A 13,939-nucleotide genomic window follows, 5' to 3' on the forward strand; every position below is an offset into this window, starting at 1 on the left:
TCTTCAAAGTATTTGTCTACATCCACAAAGCTACTTTCCTTAGGTAAGTGCCTCATTATTCTCAGCCAGTTTCATATATAAGGGCCTTCTCAAATTTCAGACACTTAGGGGCTGAGCACCAGAAGGGGTCTGTCAACCTAGCTGCATTGGACTATGGAACTGTTCCAGGGTACAGCCAAGACAAGGCAAGCAGCTGTCTCAGGTGCCTTGTTAGGCTGTGTTTACAACCCCAGTTGAGGACAGCTACTAGAACACTGATGTCTCCCTCATAGGGAGGACTCTCAGGGATTCGGTTTCCTCTGCATGCCCCTGCCCTTCAGCCTGTCAGCATTACAGCCACCAAATACTCAGTTCCCCATGGTAGCTGCCTGACTCCAATACCTGAGGCTTTTTACCAAAAATCCCAAGTGGCCACTTATAGGCTTCCACCACTAGGAGCACAGAATGTCCCCAAGTAGGGAGAGTTGGGGTCATTAAAGCCAATTAGAATGTGGGGGGGGGGGGGGAAGGAAATCAAAGCTGGACCTTTTCTGTCCTGGCACAAATATAGAAACATTTAAGAGGGACAAGCACAAATGCACTAGGCCACCTAGTGATTAGTAAATGTGAGAGGTATTCTGTTGTTGGAACAACCAAGGCAGCTAACAGAGGTGTTGTGCAACAGAAAGACTTCTGGTCTTGATGTGAAATCAAGGACCCTAAGCATAACATTAGGTCTTAACCAGGGCAAATTATGAATAGAGAGTAGAGCAGCTAGTAACTTATATTCACTAATCACCTTGGGAGTCCAGAGAAGACAAGGGCATCTAGGATCCCTGGCTCAATGAAACCTGAGAAATGCTTAAGGACAATTACAAATTCTATGAGTTTTCAAAGTATTCTATTCTAGAATATTACAAGTTTGTTCAACTTTTATTTATCCCATTAAGGATGCTATCTTGAGCTATGTGCCTCTTACTCTAGGGAAAGATAAAACTGCTTTCATCTCTAAAATCATTTACGCAGACAATATTACTTTGTGGATGCATGAGAAAGAAAATAACACAAATTACTTTGGACTATGAAAATTTATTGTCTCTTTATCATTAAAATTTAGGATCTTGGTCTTTCCTTCTTGCCTTTGTATAGAGCCAAAAGTGACACATTGGCTACCTTGACGACCTTGAAGCGGACCCCGGGAATGTCACCCACCGCATGACCTTTTCGACCAAATCCAGCAACCAGAACTTCATCATTTTCCTGAAATAAAATAATAAGTTTACTTGGGATTGCCAGTGGCAATCGCAGGATACCCATTCATCTAAGTAAACTCCTATTCAGATTAAAAAAATGAGGGAAGCCATCCTCTCCAAAAAACCCCTACATTATGAAATACTCACTTCAATAAAATTCAAGCAGCCATCATTGGGCACAAAGGCTGTGATCTTCTTGCCATTCTTGATCAGCTGCACCCTGACACATTTTCTGATAGCAGAATTTGGCTGCTTGGCTTCAACTCCTCTGAAAGACAAATGACAATAAAGTGAGCTAGCTTTTTGAAAGAGCTACATACACTAAGCTGTAATTAAGAGTTCAGTCCAGTTTCTCTCCGTCCAAGTTTCAATTGTACAATCGGAGATATCTGTAACCCGTTTATGGTTATAAAGAAATCAGACCCAGGTGGCTCAGGCCTGTAACCCTAGCTACCCAGGAGGCTGAGATCTGAGGATCATGGTTCAAAGCCAGCCAGAGCGAGAAAGACCATAGGACTTTTTTCTCCCAACTAGCCACCAGGAAACTGGAAGTGGAGCTCCTTGGACAAAAAAGTTCAGGGACAGTGCCCAGGCTGAGCTCAAGCTTTAATACAAAAAGAATTACTTGGAGAGCTGAGGATATGGCTCAAGCCCTAGTACAGCCGCTCTTGGCCAACGAACTAGACAGCAGAAACTAAAATTCCACCGCTGTGAGAGTACATGGAATCATCATTAAAGTCAAACCCCGCCAAATTACATCAAATTCACATGGCTGAACCTCTAACTGTACCATCTCAGGAAAGCAACTTGTTTTTAGTTTCCTTTTCTAAGACAACTTTTAAACTCAACAGTAAATGCCCCAAACGAACAGTCACCCAAAAGCCTTATAAGAGGGTACGTTCTGAGTCGCCACAGCGAACAGTTAAACAGTGGGACTTTCTCACTTACACTTTTTCCAGCACAATTCCCTTTGCGTGGGAAGCGCCCCCAAACGGGTTGGCCTTCAGGGCTGTGCCCAAATGGGCTTTCTTGTATTGTTTATCATGCCACTTCTGGTCCCGTCGGTGACTGCGGAGCTTCCTGGCTGTACGAAGACCGCGACACTTGCCTGTAAGTTAAAAAACAACAAAAAAGTCATCGTGAAGCTTGCGATCCGTTCGCAATACGAGGCTATCCCGGGTCTTCTATAAAGCACTGGTCCCACCAGGACGAAACCCTTAAGCCAGCGGATTCAGGCTCGCGGCCCACGGGCCAATCAGCCTCCGGACCCTCGGCCCCCTCAACAAATGCAGGGACCGTGGAGCTCCGGTGGCCTTCATTAACCGGAGCCGGGGTGCTCGGCGAGACCGGCGCGCGGGTCTGCCCTCGCCTCCGCGGCGCGCCCCGGGCGGCCTCGGCCCGCATGTGCCCCTTCCGGGCTGGGCCATGTGCCACACGGCGACTTACCTGGCCCTTCTTCAACAGGCTTCCCGGTGAACCCCCATTCTTAGCTCGATTCCCACACGCCTGCTCACTCCTGGGGAGGCCCCCCCCACCCCAAGTCCCGTCTAGTCCCGCCCGCCACCCCACAGCCCGACCCCGCACAGCTCACCCATCCTGCCGGCGCCACGGGCCCGAGCGAAAGAGAGAAGCCGTCCAGGAAGGAGCCACAAGCCACCGCGAGCAGAGCCCCGCCCACCCGGAGAAGGACCCCAGCGCAGGCGGCTATGCGGCGCCTGTCCCGAAGCCGATGCCTGTTTTGAAACCGAAGTATTTACGTCACTTTCCTGAGGCGGGAGTATGCGTCCTATGTAATTTTCTTAAAATTCAGAGCTATCGAATCTGCATTGTTATTTATTTATGTATTATTTTGCGGGTGAATGGGAGAGACAGGAAGAACGTGGACTACCAATCCCAGAATACTTTGCGCAACACCCGTCTCTCAGGGCGCAGGCGCTCTCGGCAGCAGGGCGGATTTTGAAGAGGGCGGGGCTTGGCTGTTCTGGAGTGGGAGGAGCTTTAATTCACAGTCACTCTTAAACACTCTCGGCCTCGGCCAATGAGTTTGGTGAGAGGATGTAGTGTAGTTATTAGAAATCTAGGCTTTGGAGTCAAACTGGCCCTTTAGCCTGAAAGCTGCCATTTACAGACTGTGCAACCCTAGACGATTTGTGTAGTCGTCTTTAAAAGCCAGTTTCTCCCAAAAAATGTAAATGTAAGCGTTCTCTGGGATGTTAGTTAACTCAGTCAGAAGACTTTTTAAAGGGTCTTTGTGCACTGGTGTTACAGCAGTGTAGAGATAAAATGTTTTCATGCGTGTAAAGTGCGAGGGTGTGTGTGTATGCATATGTACGTATGTGTGCATGTATGCATGTGTGCATGTATGCATACATACCATAGTAAAGCCGGTCCAACTCTTCTTTTGACTGAGTGCCATTGTGAAGTTTTGCACTGGATAGTGCCAACATAGGATTTATATTTTTATGGGATTACTTTGGCTATTGCGAGGAGAAAAAAAAAAAACAAAAACTTAAAGGGAGCTGGGATGTAGCTCAGTGGCAAAGCACTTGCTTAGCAAATGCAAAGTCCTGGGTTCCATTCCCCACTACAAAAAAAAAAAAAAGAAAGAAAGAAAGAAAGAAAAGAAAAGACCAGAAAAAAGAAAAAGTTAAAAAAGAAATAAAAAAAATTAAAGGACTACTGAGGCCATTTGGGGAAGGGATAATTATAAAGGTGGAAATGATAACAGTGTGTACAGTGGGTGGTGATAGAAATGATTAGAGGTTGTTTATGATACAGCTAACAGGGTTTGCTGAGGACTAGGTTGTGAAATTTATTACTAGCCTCTGTTTTCAAAGGAGCATTTTGGGTGACTTACGTTACTGAATGAAGGGAAAATTCTGAAGAACAGATTTTTTTTTTTTTGGAGGGGAGATTAAGAGTTCTATATTGGGGCTGGGGATATAGCCTAGTGGCAAGAGTGCCTGCCTTGGATAAATGAGGCCCTAGGTTCGATTCCCCAGCACCACATATACAGAAAACGGCCAGAAGTGGCGCTGTGGCTCAAGTGGCAGAGTGCTAGCCTTGAGCGGGAAGAAGCCAGGGACAGTGCTTAGGCCCTGAGTCCAAGGCCCAGGACTGGCCAAAAAAAAAAAAAAAAAGAGTTCTATATTGAATGCTTTAATTTTTGAGATGCCTGTTAGCCAGGGATATGAAGTGGGCAAGTAAACAGATGGTGTGATGTTCAGGAAAGTCATCAAACAGATATTATGGAATACTGTTGCTCAGAATGGGACCATGGAAAGATAAACATTGCGTGATATCATTCATATTAGAATCTAAAAATTTTACATTTGTGCCAAGATGAATGGTAGACCCTTAATCCCAGCACTTGGGAGGCTGAGGCAGGAGATTGTGAATTCAAGGCCAGCCTGCATAGAAAGTTCGAGTCTAGCTTGGGCTACACAGCAGTATGCTGTCTCAAAAATCAAAACAAGAGCCAGGTACTGGTGGCACACGCCTGTATTCAATCCTAACTACTCAGGAGGCTGAGATCTGAAGATCTCAAGTTTGAAGCCAGCCTGAACAGAAAAGTTCATGAAACTCTTTATCATCAGTGAACTACTCAGAAAAAGCAGGAAATGGAACTGTGTGCTAGCCTTGAACACAGAGGCTCAGGAACAGCATCAAGTTCTGTTCTCCCCCCCCCCCCAAAAAAAAAAATCAAAACAAGAAAAAAATTCAAGTTCATAGAAAGTAAACTAGTGCTTTAGAGATCACTAACACTGGGAATGTGGCCTAGTGGCAAGAGTGTTTGCCTCGTATACATGAAGCCCTGGGTTCGATTCCTCAGCACCACATATATTGAAAACAGCCAGAAGTGGCGCTGTGGCTCAAGTGGCAGAGTGCTAGCCTTGAACAAAAAGAAGCCAGGGGCAGTGCTCAGACCCTGAGTGCAAGGCCTAGGACTGGCAAAAAAAAAAAAACAACCAGAACAAACACAAACCCAGAAATCACTAATGCAAAAGATCAAGAGATATAAGTCAAAGATAAAAATAATTTATTTAGAAGGAATAACAAGTAATATGGAAACTGTCCTTGAAAATTGTTGAATAGATATTAAGTGTTCCTACCACAAACATGATAACTATTGAGGTAATTTATATGCTAATTAGCCTGATTGAGCCAGTCCTTACTGTACACCTATTTTAAAACATGTCGAACACTTAAATATACATAATTAGTAAATTAAATATTTTAAAATCAATTTTTGAAAAAGATGAGATGACACAAAAAGGCTCCTAAATTAAATTGGATCACTATCACAGAGTAAAAATTTGACTACAGCTATAGTAACAAAGTTAAAAGAATGTTTTTTGTTGGTTGGTAGTAGGGCTTGAACTCAGGGCCTGGCTATTGTCCACGAGCTCTTTCACTCAAGGCAGGTGCTTTACCACTTTGAGCCACAGCTCTACTTCTGGCTTTCTGGTGGTTAACTGGAGATAGGAGTTTCCCAGGCTTTCTTGCCCCATCTGGCTTTAACGGCAATTCTCAGATCTCAGCCTCCTGAGTAGCTAAGATTACAGGCCTGAACCACTAGCACCTGGCTAAAAGTTTTAAATTCTTAAACTTGGGGAAGCAAAGTACTTCTATAAATGAAAAGAATAACAAACACTCACAAAAAAGGCCTTAGTCAACGGTCAATGGGTTTTTACCAGCCAATGGTAACTATTATACTAGCTAAGAGAAGAAAGAGGAATATTTTATTTTTGTTTTTATGTTGGTTTAATTTTTGTTTCAAAATTTGAATTTTTCACTTCCTGGTGAAAAACTTAATTAATTAGGGACAGGAAACAAAATGAGATTATCCTTTGATATTATTCTCTAAACTTCTGCATTAGAGCTCTCAAAAAGAATCAGCTTGAAAAGTTAAAGAAAAAAGAAAAGGCCCTTGGCTATCACTAATATATATTGAGTGCTGATTTAGTGCCAAACACAAGATTCAGATCTCACATAATTCTTCTTAGATCTCTAAATGATCTGTATGTGGCACATGGCATTTGGCTTTTTAACAAAGAAGAAACTGAGACTTCCAGGAGAAAATTGGTTCAATCAAAATAAGCGTGTTAGTTTTCTATTGGTTATGAGGCTGAAGTTGGATTGTTTTAAGTTTAGCGAAATAAAACAGTTCATGCATATTAAGTAAGTGGGACACAAAACAGAGAATTGTTTTCTATGCAGAGAAATATCAGGAAAAGTAAGGACTGTAGCTGTTATGATGTAAGTATCTTCTCATAATAAATTGCTGACTGTTATCTTTGGATTACAAGAGATGTCACCAAAAAAAATGGCTATTTGTTAGCTCTTGCAGTGTTGTTGAGTGAACCCAGAAGAGAGAATAATTTTCCATTTTTCCTACTGTGTTTTCTTCAACATAAGATTTTGATTAATGAAGCTCCTGGTATCTGTCACTTACTCCTGCCACAGGAGGAGAGGTGAAGTGTGACAACTTGGGGAGCAATAGTCTGGGTATCTTCACCTTTTTCCTTTTCTCTTTTGGGGGACGGAGCCTGCCTTGGGGAACATGGTTCTCTCTTCCTCTCAGGCAGGGCCCCTCTAACCTAAAGGAGAACCGCCTTGCCATTATAGGCTGCCATTTCTGTCTATTCAGGAGAGGAACTTAATTACAATCCCTTTTGATCCTATATTAACCTTTTTATAATCCTGGCCTTTCATAGTATTATAGGAGGTATTTAGGGGGGTATATTAGCCTCTGTTTGTTTTACCCCTGATTAAAAAATTATTTATTGTCAAAGTGATGTACAGAGGGATTATAGTTCCTTATGTAAGGCAGTGAGTACATTTCTTGTCAGACTTGTTACCTCCTCCCTCATTTCCTCCCACCTCCACTCCTCCCCAATTCCCTCCCCACCAGTTGTACATTTAGTTTATAGCATATTTTCTTGGAAGTATTGCTATTGCATTGGTTCGCCTTTTACCCTTTGTCTCTCCATTTTGATGTTCCCCTTCCCTTCCCTAACTCCAATACTATCCCTGCTTTTATTTCTTAATTAATATAGCAAACAGATGGGGTAAAGTATATTTTTATTTTATTTTTCTGAGCTACCCACTTCCCTCAAAATGATCTGTCATCATACATTAAATCAGCTGGCGAGTTTGGGGGTAATGCTTGCTTCCTTTATGTTGTTCTTGATTGTTTATTTGTTTGAGATAGGCTTTGCTATATAGCCCAGACTGGCCTTGAGGTCAAGATTTCTTCACCTCTCAGTGCTGAGATTACATGCAAGCCCCACCACACCCAGCTAATACTCATTCTTTAAGCCAAACTGGAGAGAGGTTAGTATTTTTCAAAGAAGAACCACAGGTTTTTTGTTTTCTTACAAGGTTGACAATTAATATGGGAGCAGTTAACCTAGTTAGGAATTATTCCTGGTGCTTTAACTACAAAAATCGAGGCAGCAGTTGCTATGGAAATGTGACAAGTTGAAATCGTAGTTTTAAGTGAGAATAAGAAGCAGTGAGAGCAAGACTTGTGATTACATGTTCTGTGTAACTACTGGTGATGAATGCTGAGTGTTTCATTTTACCTGATTAAATTATTAAATATAATTTTTCCTTTATTCAAAATGAATGAGATTTCTTATCCTTTCATGCCAGGTGCTGTTTGGTGCAGTGATTATTTCTTCTCACATCTCTTCGAAGGTGGAAATAAAGAAACAAGTATATGCTTCCATGTAATCTTACTAATATTCAGGCTCCTTTTTAAAAAAAATCCCGTTATTATAATTAAACCTCTGTGCAGATCTAGGGAGGACTGACAAAGCTGTTCCTTGATGCCCTTTGTGAAATTCCTGGAAGAGAGCTATACTTTTAATATGCATATTAAATGTTATTCTTCAGGTATTTCCTTGCTTGGCTGAGAACCAAACAAAGGAAAATAGGCTTCTATTTCAGCAGGGGCCTTTTGAGTTCTAAGAAAAGAAAGATAATTTTCCTCACTTCCTTGGGGTATTAAATTTTAGAATCTTCTTCCCTGGAGAGATATAAGAATTAAGTTGCCAGATCTGTGCTATGAATTCAGTGGGGGACAATTGATCTCTTGTGATCCAAGTGACACATCTCACAGTAAAATAAAGGTTCACCAGGATTATTTCTAGATTATAAAAAATAAAACCCAGCATGTAAATGATTAGAATATATAAAACTGTCAAAGTGAGCCTAAATTTGGACATTTTACGTTGATATGATTTTTATTGCTTAAAGGATTTTATATAGAGCAAGACTTTTTTCCTCTTAAATTGAGAAAGAATCAAAGGAAGGAAGAAGAAAGGGGGTAAAAACTAGAAATGAGGGGTTTATAAGTTATGCAAAATGACAGTAGTAATTTTTCCTACTGAGTTAAAAAAAATTTTCCTTTTTGAACATGTGGGTCTTGCAGTCTCACTGATTTATGCGGTTATCTGCACTGAAATGACCATGCTGTGGTCATAGATGTGTGCATTTTAAAGGTTACCTAGATGGCTTTTCAATTAAAATTTCCAAATTTATATTGACTATTTAGAAAATAATATTTTAGATGTATCACTAAGCAGTTGTAGATACTCATCAACTAAGTGTGCTGGTTACTTTCTGTCCAAAAAAAAAAAAACACCACGTTATGCTCTTGTTATAGATGGTGGTCTCCAGCATCATGTGGCAAAAATTCTCAAAATGAGTTTTATTCCAGTAAATTAAAATTCTTATTTCTTTCTCTTTCAAGATGGGTATCCTTATAGTTACCCAAAGAGAACGTTTTTGAAGGTAGTAGAAGCCTTTCTATTTTAAAGCCCTCCCTGCAACATTAAATATATCATTTTGCAAATCTTTTAAATAAAACTTCTATAACACTGTAAATGGCACAAATCTCTATCAAAGTCTCTTGTCTATATTCTTTTTATTTATCTTTTTTTCTTTTTTTTGGCCTGTCCTGGGTCTTGAACTCAGGGCCTGGGCTCTGTCCTTGAGCTTCTTTTGCTCAAGGCTAGCATGCTGTACCACTTGAGCCACAGCACCATGTCCAGCCTTTTCTGTGTATGTGGTACTGAGGAATCGAACCCAGGGCTTCATGCTTGCTAGGCAAGTACTCTACAGCTAAGCCACATTCCCAGCACCTCTTTTCTATATTCTTGTTCCTCTGTTTCAGTTATTTTTATCAATCGTAGCCGAGGGTGGAGAAGGGGCTGCCCCCCCAAAGCTTACTGGTTTGCTGGATGCAAATCCCAAAAGCCCCTTGCTGCAAGCAGTTATGTGTTTACATTTCTACATATCACTGCAGGCAAGGACTGTTTGTTTTCTTGTTTGGTTTTGTTTTTTTGCCAGTTCTGGGCCTGAGCACTGTCCCTGGCTTCTTTTTGCTCAAGGCTAGCACTCTGCCACTTGAGCCACAGAGCCACTTCCTGCTTTTTCTATGTATGTGGTGCTGAGGAATCGAACCCAGGGCTTCATGTACACTAGGCAAGCACTCTACCACTAGGCCACATTCCCAGCTCCTGTTTGTTCCTTAAGCCTTCTATTCCTGGTAAATAATATAGTACAGTGCCAATCAACGTTTGTTTGTTTATTTGTTTTCTTTATGCATGTCTGTTAATATAAAGGTGATGTACAGAGGGGTTACAGTCACTTAAGTCAGATAAAGAGTTCATTTCTCTTTGGACAAGGTTACTGGTTCCTTCACTGTCTCACAATTTTCCCCTCCCGTCCCCACCCACAACTTTTCAACATAGTGTCTAGTGAGTATCATTGCTGCATTTGTTCACCCTTTGTTTCTCCCTTTCCCCCTTTATCTTTCCAAAGACAGATAACTGAACAAGACTAAAGGAAAACAAAAAGAGCAAGCAAGCAAGAAAAAACACCTTATCAATCAATGTTTATTTAATGGACAAACTTGTGTAAGAGTAGGACTTCTGTTTCAATTTAGCATGAGCAATTTACAACATAAATGTCTTACTAATCTGGCACATTATTCATGTTCCATGAAGTCAAAGTGAAACCTAAAATGAGAGCCATTAACATTCAAATTACAAGCATTTATAACTCCTTAATTTACTATCTTGATTCTAATCAACTCAGAAGTTGATGGGATGGAAATGGGCGGGAAGTGTGGCGGAAATGAGGTGCCTCTCTGCCACACATTCATAAGGAGTGTGTACTTTGATATTTTGCTCACGAAGTGGTATAACCTTGATGTCCATTTCATAATTAAGCCCACTTCATGCCATATGGTTGTGACTCACCTGTAAATATATGAAATTGATTTCCCAATTTTAGTTACCTAAACATTCAGGCTCTGGTGGGAGTCATAGCCAGAAGCACAAAGTGGGAATCAATTATGTAGCATTTTCATCAGGTTCATCCAATTATTCTGTGAATTTTGAGTACCAACATCAGCTCTAGGTATACATTAGTAAATGACACATAGTCCTTGGCAAATCTTTTCATAAGGAAACAGTACAGATACATAAGAAAATAAAACTGTTAAAACTGTTTTAAGTGTAAATTGTGATATATGGTCACAATAAATATTGTCATGAAAGTGAATAGGATACATTTGTGAGATAATCCCTAGGAGAAAATATACAGGCACAATCATTCTGAGGCAAAAGAGTTTCTGAGTGCAACTCTGTGCGCATGAAACATGGTCACAACAAAGAGCTGCCATCAAATGTAGCGCGAGAGAGTGGCAGAGGTCAGGCCAGGGCAGGCTTTGTGGGAAGACATTTGACTAACACAATTTTTGATCTGAGGGCGGATAAATAGAGACTGTGCATTTACTACATGCTTCTTAAATCTTAAGTCATTCATTACATGATTCTTTTTTTTTTTTTTTTTTTTTTGGCCAGTCCTGGGCCTTGGACTCCGGGCCTGAGCACGGTCCCTGGCTTCTTCCCGCTCAAGGCTAGCACTCTGCCACCTGAGCCACAGCGCCGCTTCTGGCCGTTTTCTGTATATGTGGTGCTGGGGAATCGAACCTAGGGCCTCGTGTATCCGAGGCAGGCACTCTTGCCACTAGGCTATATCCCCAGCCTCATTACATGATTCTTAAATCTTACATTCTTCAGTCAGATTTTCAGACACTTTTTAATCTGTAGGAGCACAGCTCTATATGGTCATATATGACTATATGTAGATAGATTTTTCATGTTCAGTATGTCAATCAACATTAATTTAGAAATAGTTTGCAAGCCAGAAAATGAGGAAGCTAACCTGAGTTTATTTTAGTTGGGAAGAAGGTTGCATGGATATTCAGCTTCCTAACTTCAATGAGATTGTTGAAGGAGAAATTTCCATGGGCTTCGATGTTTTCTGTGTATGTTATGAGTGAGGCACTCATGGTTCTTTCTTCTGGATAAATCCAGAAGAAAGAATAGTCTTATAATGAATAGTCATGAAACCAGAAATAGTTCTTCTGTAGTAAGTGGCAGCTTTGTTTATAGTCTTAGAAGGTAGAGATTGCATTTCCCAAAGCGCAAAGGTCAAGTGGCCTAACTAAACTTTACAACAGAATGAGACTCCAAATGTGTTAAACTTTCATCGCCATGACAAAATACTTGAGAAGAACAACTTAAAAGAGAGGATGTTTATTTTAAAAGAACATCACAGTGGAAGGAGCATGAAGCAGAGGAGGCTTCTCATCCCATGGCAGCCAGGAAGCCAAGAAAGGGGCTGAGGCTAAGATATACTCTTCCAGGACACACCTCCAGCAACCTACTTCCTCCAGCCAGGCTTCATTCTAAGAGGCCATTCATCCATGAAGTCAGCAACTGATTATCCACAGGTGAAGTTAACACCTTCAAGAGCCAATCACTTCTTGATAGTGCTAACAGGTACCACACCTTCAACACATAGGAGCCTTTTGCAGGAACACTATAGCACCAAGCTCAGGGGTTTTCTCTATGAATGAAGCACAGTGTGGATACTGTCCATCAAAGCCTATGCATTGCTCCATAAGCAAGGGACACCGATAATCATGCCATTTACTGTGTGGCAACAAAGTCCTTTGTTTTGAATTCAGGAGTCTTTTCTCTTCTGCCAGCATGCATGTAACTGGCAGCCCAACTTATCAGCTTCTAAGTGGCCAGCTTCTAAGTGGGTAAAATCTCAGCCCTCTCATAGTTCCTGAAAGAGACTCCGGAACAATCTGAACAGTCAGGTACAACACCAGGCAAATAAGACTTGAGTGCCTTGCACCCTGTAGATATACAATTAGCATTTTTTTGCCACTGCTTTTCTCCCTTAAAGTCACAAGATGAGCTATTCTTAGACAATCACATCTTAAGTGTGAATCCTATTCTGAAACATGTGTGAAATTTAGCTATTAATTATTCTGCCTTGGATATTTGTAACAAAGTGGTAGAGTCAACAACAGAAAGAATGCTATAATACATTTTAGGTTCATCAAGACATAAAATACTTGATTTAAAATGTAAAATTTTGTGTTTATGTTTGAAAACATCATCCAAGCATATTTCTATGAAAGATTCTCACACAAATATGAAGGGACTAACATTATGGCTTCTAAATCTCAAAATGCAAGACGATCTTGAGCTCTTACCTCCTAAGATTTGTGGAGCAAGCACTGTTGCAGCTACCATGAGAGGCTGTGAACTTCGGCTTTGCCAACTGCAGTTGATATTCTGTATCTGCATGGTGTAGTATACAGTGAGTTTACTGTGTGGACACAGCATCTGAAATCTAGCTGGTCTGTATTGTGAATTGTAAGTGCACTCAATTTCAGGCTTGGAGAAAATATCTTATTAACAAATTTAAAAAAATATTATTTGACACTACTGGGTCAGATGAGTTCAATAAATATATTATTAAAATTAAACTTGTGTATATTCTTACTTCTTTCAGTGTGAATACTAGGAAATTTTAAATTATATATGTAGTTCTATTGAACAATGTTCTTGATTCGAAGGCTTGGTTTAGACTTGCTGGAGCAAAAATATGAGATTCCATCTCAATCATATCTAAACCACAGAGGATTAGGGGTGTGGCTCTAGGACTGGGCGTGGCTATGACTGTGTATAGGGCCTGCAAAGCAACCATGAAGCCTGGAGTTTAAATCTTAGTATGGAGGGGAAAATAAAAATCAGGTTCCCTAGGGACTCAGAAGGCAGATGCCTTCTTTTAGAAGAGAATTTCTTTATTGTGGCATTTTCATTGCATTGTCAAAATTGTAAAACAACCTTTAGGTAGATTGCTGTTTGCTCCATCATACTGTATTCTGTTGTGAAGGCCTTTTAGAGAAAAGAGTGGGAGTAGAGACTAGCAAAGAAGGAATAAAAATAAATACTGTGTTTGGCTGAGCACTGAGGTAACAAGAGGCGTTTACCGACCATCTGTAGCTTTATAGTAACTTGTTTTTCAGTGGTAGTGGTGTTTGAAGCTAGGGCTTGTCCTAGGTGCTCTGCCGCTTTGAGCCCTGCTCTGAACCCTGTTTATTTCCAGAGTTTAAACTCAGGACCTTTCTACTTGGTCAGCTGGCTCTCTACCACTTGAGCCATGCTTATAGCTTGGCTTTTTGTCGATTATTTTGGAGATAGATTCTCATAGATTTTTTTTTTTTCTGCCTGGCCAGGCCTCCAACTGTGATTCATTCTCTCAATCGCAGCCTCCTGAGTAGCTGTTATTACAGGCATACACCACTGCTCCCAGTGACAAAAATT

The 13,939-nt window shown here is 40.9% G+C and overlaps 1 protein-coding gene across 1 annotated transcript; it reads right to left on the reverse strand.

Moving 5' to 3' along the window:
• Window positions 1-1,052: 1,052 nt before the first annotated feature.
• On the reverse strand, window positions 1,053-2,920 carry Rps23 (ribosomal protein S23). Its single transcript, XM_048331624.1, has 4 exons — window positions 2,824-2,920; window positions 2,181-2,340; window positions 1,380-1,500; window positions 1,053-1,239 (listed from the first exon to the last, which is right to left on the reverse strand). The coding sequence occupies exons 1-4, from the start codon at window positions 2,825-2,827 to the stop codon at window positions 1,093-1,095; spliced, it is 432 nt and encodes a 143-aa protein (XP_048187581.1). The 5' UTR covers window positions 2,828-2,920; the 3' UTR covers window positions 1,053-1,092.
• Between the last annotated feature and the right edge of the window lie 11,019 nt (window positions 2,921-13,939).

The sequence above is a fragment of the Perognathus longimembris genome, chromosome 22, assembly GCF_023159225.1.
Source record: "Perognathus longimembris pacificus isolate PPM17 chromosome 22, ASM2315922v1, whole genome shotgun sequence".
Taxonomy (NCBI): Eukaryota; Metazoa; Chordata; class Mammalia; order Rodentia; family Heteromyidae; genus Perognathus; species Perognathus longimembris.

Bases quoted from the DNA above. Each gene is read 5' to 3' on its own strand.
- Rps23 (XM_048331624.1), bottom strand. The intron at 1,501-2,180 runs GTAAGTGAGAAA...TTTGTCTTTCAG, and splicing joins GGAATTGTGCTGGAAAAAGT to AGGAGTTGAAGCCAAGCAGC. The intron at 1,240-1,379 runs GTGAGTATTTCA...ATTTTATTTCAG, and splicing joins GCTGCTTGAATTTTATTGAA to GAAAATGATGAAGTTCTGGT.